The sequence below is a fragment of the Penaeus monodon genome, chromosome 13, assembly GCF_015228065.2.
Source record: "Penaeus monodon isolate SGIC_2016 chromosome 13, NSTDA_Pmon_1, whole genome shotgun sequence".
Classification (NCBI taxonomy): Eukaryota; Metazoa; Arthropoda; class Malacostraca; order Decapoda; family Penaeidae; genus Penaeus; species Penaeus monodon.
In genome coordinates, this window is record NC_051398.1 from 1,819,145 (window position 1) to 1,821,644 (window position 2,500).

General features: G+C 41.2%; 1 protein-coding gene across 1 annotated transcript in view; it reads right to left on the minus strand.

Moving 5' to 3' along the window:
* LOC119580457 overlaps window positions 1-2,500 on the minus strand; it is an 18,924-nt gene that overhangs the window by 11,132 nt on the left and 5,292 nt on the right. The window contains exons 8-11 of the mRNA XM_037928609.1: window positions 2,341-2,500; window positions 2,039-2,117; window positions 1,553-1,756; window positions 1,313-1,398 (exon numbers count right to left, since the gene is read on the minus strand). The exon at window positions 2,341-2,500 is cut by the window's right edge and continues 10 nt beyond it. Of these exons, the coding sequence (XP_037784537.1) occupies window positions 1,313-1,398; window positions 1,553-1,756; window positions 2,039-2,117; window positions 2,341-2,500 (529 nt within the window). The remainder of the gene's footprint in view (window positions 1-1,312; window positions 1,399-1,552; window positions 1,757-2,038; window positions 2,118-2,340) is intronic.

Here is a 2,500-nt window from a genome sequence, read left to right on the forward strand (position 1 = left end):
ATTCAGATAACTACCTGGGCTTATGTATGATCCTTTATCTTTTATGAAACCAGTAAACATAATCGGCGCTAAGACCGATCCTTGAGGTACTCCGCTAATTACTTGTCTCCATGTAGAGACGAGTAACTAGATTTTTCTTGAAGAAGATCTTTCATCCATTCGAGGAGTTTGCCTTTCGCTCCACCTAAGTGTTCTAATTTCTATAATAGTCTTCTATGATATACTTTATCAAATGTCTTCTCAGAGTCTAAGTATACACAATCCAACCAGCCGTCTGTTATAATATTTCAGAAACGCATAACCGCGCGTGCGTGTGTGTGTCTGTGTGTCTGAGCAACCGCGATTATTTAGGCGTATCTGGTTTCCTTTTCCCCAGAAGTGAAAGTATTCGAGGCTAAGGTCGCTTCCACACACACCCGTGAGTCTTTGTAAGTGTATATATAAGTATTATTATTATCTTTATCACTGTTATAATCAGACCAGGTAAGGACATATGTACAATATATTTAAGGAGTCACTGTTCTTCTGGTTTGGATAGCATCTTATCAAGGTGTGATTGTCAGTAAAACACAGTGACGGAAGGCATTATACTTATTATTATCATTATGAACATCAGTATAAATCATCGTTATTAATTGCTGCCTGACACACACAAACACGCGCGCACACACACACACACATACCACACACACACACACACACACACACACACACACACACACACACACACACAAACATATATACACATATGTGTATATATGTATGTGTATCAATCTATCTATCTATATATAAATGTATATATGTGCGCGCGAATATATAAATATATATATACATATATGTATATATATACATATATATATGTATATATACATATGTATATATATATTCATTAATTTATAATTACTGTTTTTCAAGCAGGTAAGTGGCTATTATGCCACTGTTTCTTGGCTTATTGAAACTTTTGTCCGATATATTACAAACATCTGATTGTAACAGCACATGACTCAATACTTACACACACACCCAAACTAATGCTCCCTCTCTCTCTCTCTCTCTCTCTCTCTCTCTCTCTCTCTCTCTCTCTCTCTCTCTCTCTCTCTCTCTCTCTCTCTCTCTCTTCTCTCTCTCTCTCTCTCTCTCTCTCTCTCTCTCTCCCCCCCTCCCTCTCTCCACGGACACACAAGTTGACCGTCATATTTTTTCCTGGATAGTTATACTTGGGTAGGGCGTGACGTCTGCCTTTTCACAGCGTGTTTCAGAGGCTCCGTTCTCCTGCAAAGAACCGTCTTATCTGCGCTCGGTGAAGCTAAACCTCAGAGGTTCCGAAGGCATGGCGATAAGGCGGGTCTTCATATCTATATCTTGATATTTGTAGTCCACTGTGAAGCGCTGCAGGACCTGGTGAGAAAATAGCAACATTACTTGGTTAGAAAACATCCACATGGGGAAATAAACACATCCACATGGTGCAAAAAAACATCCACATGGTGAGAGAAAACACACAAAGAAACACACACACACACACACACAGACCCACAGAACGCCCACTCACCCTCGCCAAGAAGGTGTACATCTCCTGCTCCGCGATCCGCCTTCCGATGCACATCCTCGCCCCGGCAGCGAAGGGCAGGGAAGCATACGGGTGGATAGGACCCAGCGGCCGATTGCGCAACCATCTATCTGGGACGAATTCTTTGGCTTGTGGGAAATACTTCTCGTCCCAGGCGGCGACCACATTCGGATATATCACTTTATCCTATACTCCAAAAGAGAGAACGAACATTGTGAACCTAACGTCGGCAGAAGGGATATAATCGGAGGAATTATATATGCATATATACAGACAGATCTCCAGATGGAATCCAGGTGGATTACGAAACAATTGACTCGTTATCACTAAATCCTGTTTGTGCATTGTGTGTTTTTCCACCGCAGATACAAACATAACACTATTAGATTATCTTCGAAGGAATTATTGTTCTCTATGAGCAACATTAGATTATTTTGTCACCACGATCCTCTTGACTCTCATTCTTACCCCTTTTGGAATGACATATCCTCCCAGAACAGCGTCTTGGTCCAGGATCCTTACCATACCAATAGCAGGTGGAAAAATCCTGAAATTGGAAGTCCTCGTCAATTTATCACTCAAAGAAGGCTCTTATATATCAAAATATATAACAAATAGACAAAAAAGAGAGATACAAATATGAAAATTGAAGCAAAGGGGAATTTTTTTTTATAGGAATGGACTACATATACATATTCTCATTGAATCTTGGAACGCAGTGTTGTGCACGATACCCATTTCCATGAAATTATGATAACGTGATAACGTGCCTTAAGGCTTCTCTAATCACGGCCTTTAAGTATGAGAATTGTGCCATGTGCTTGGGGAGGAGCGGGCCCTCGTGATCTCCAAGGACTGTGTCTATCTCCTCCTGCAACTTCGCCTGCACTTGAGGGTTCCGCGCCAATAGGTACAGCGTGAACCCTAGTG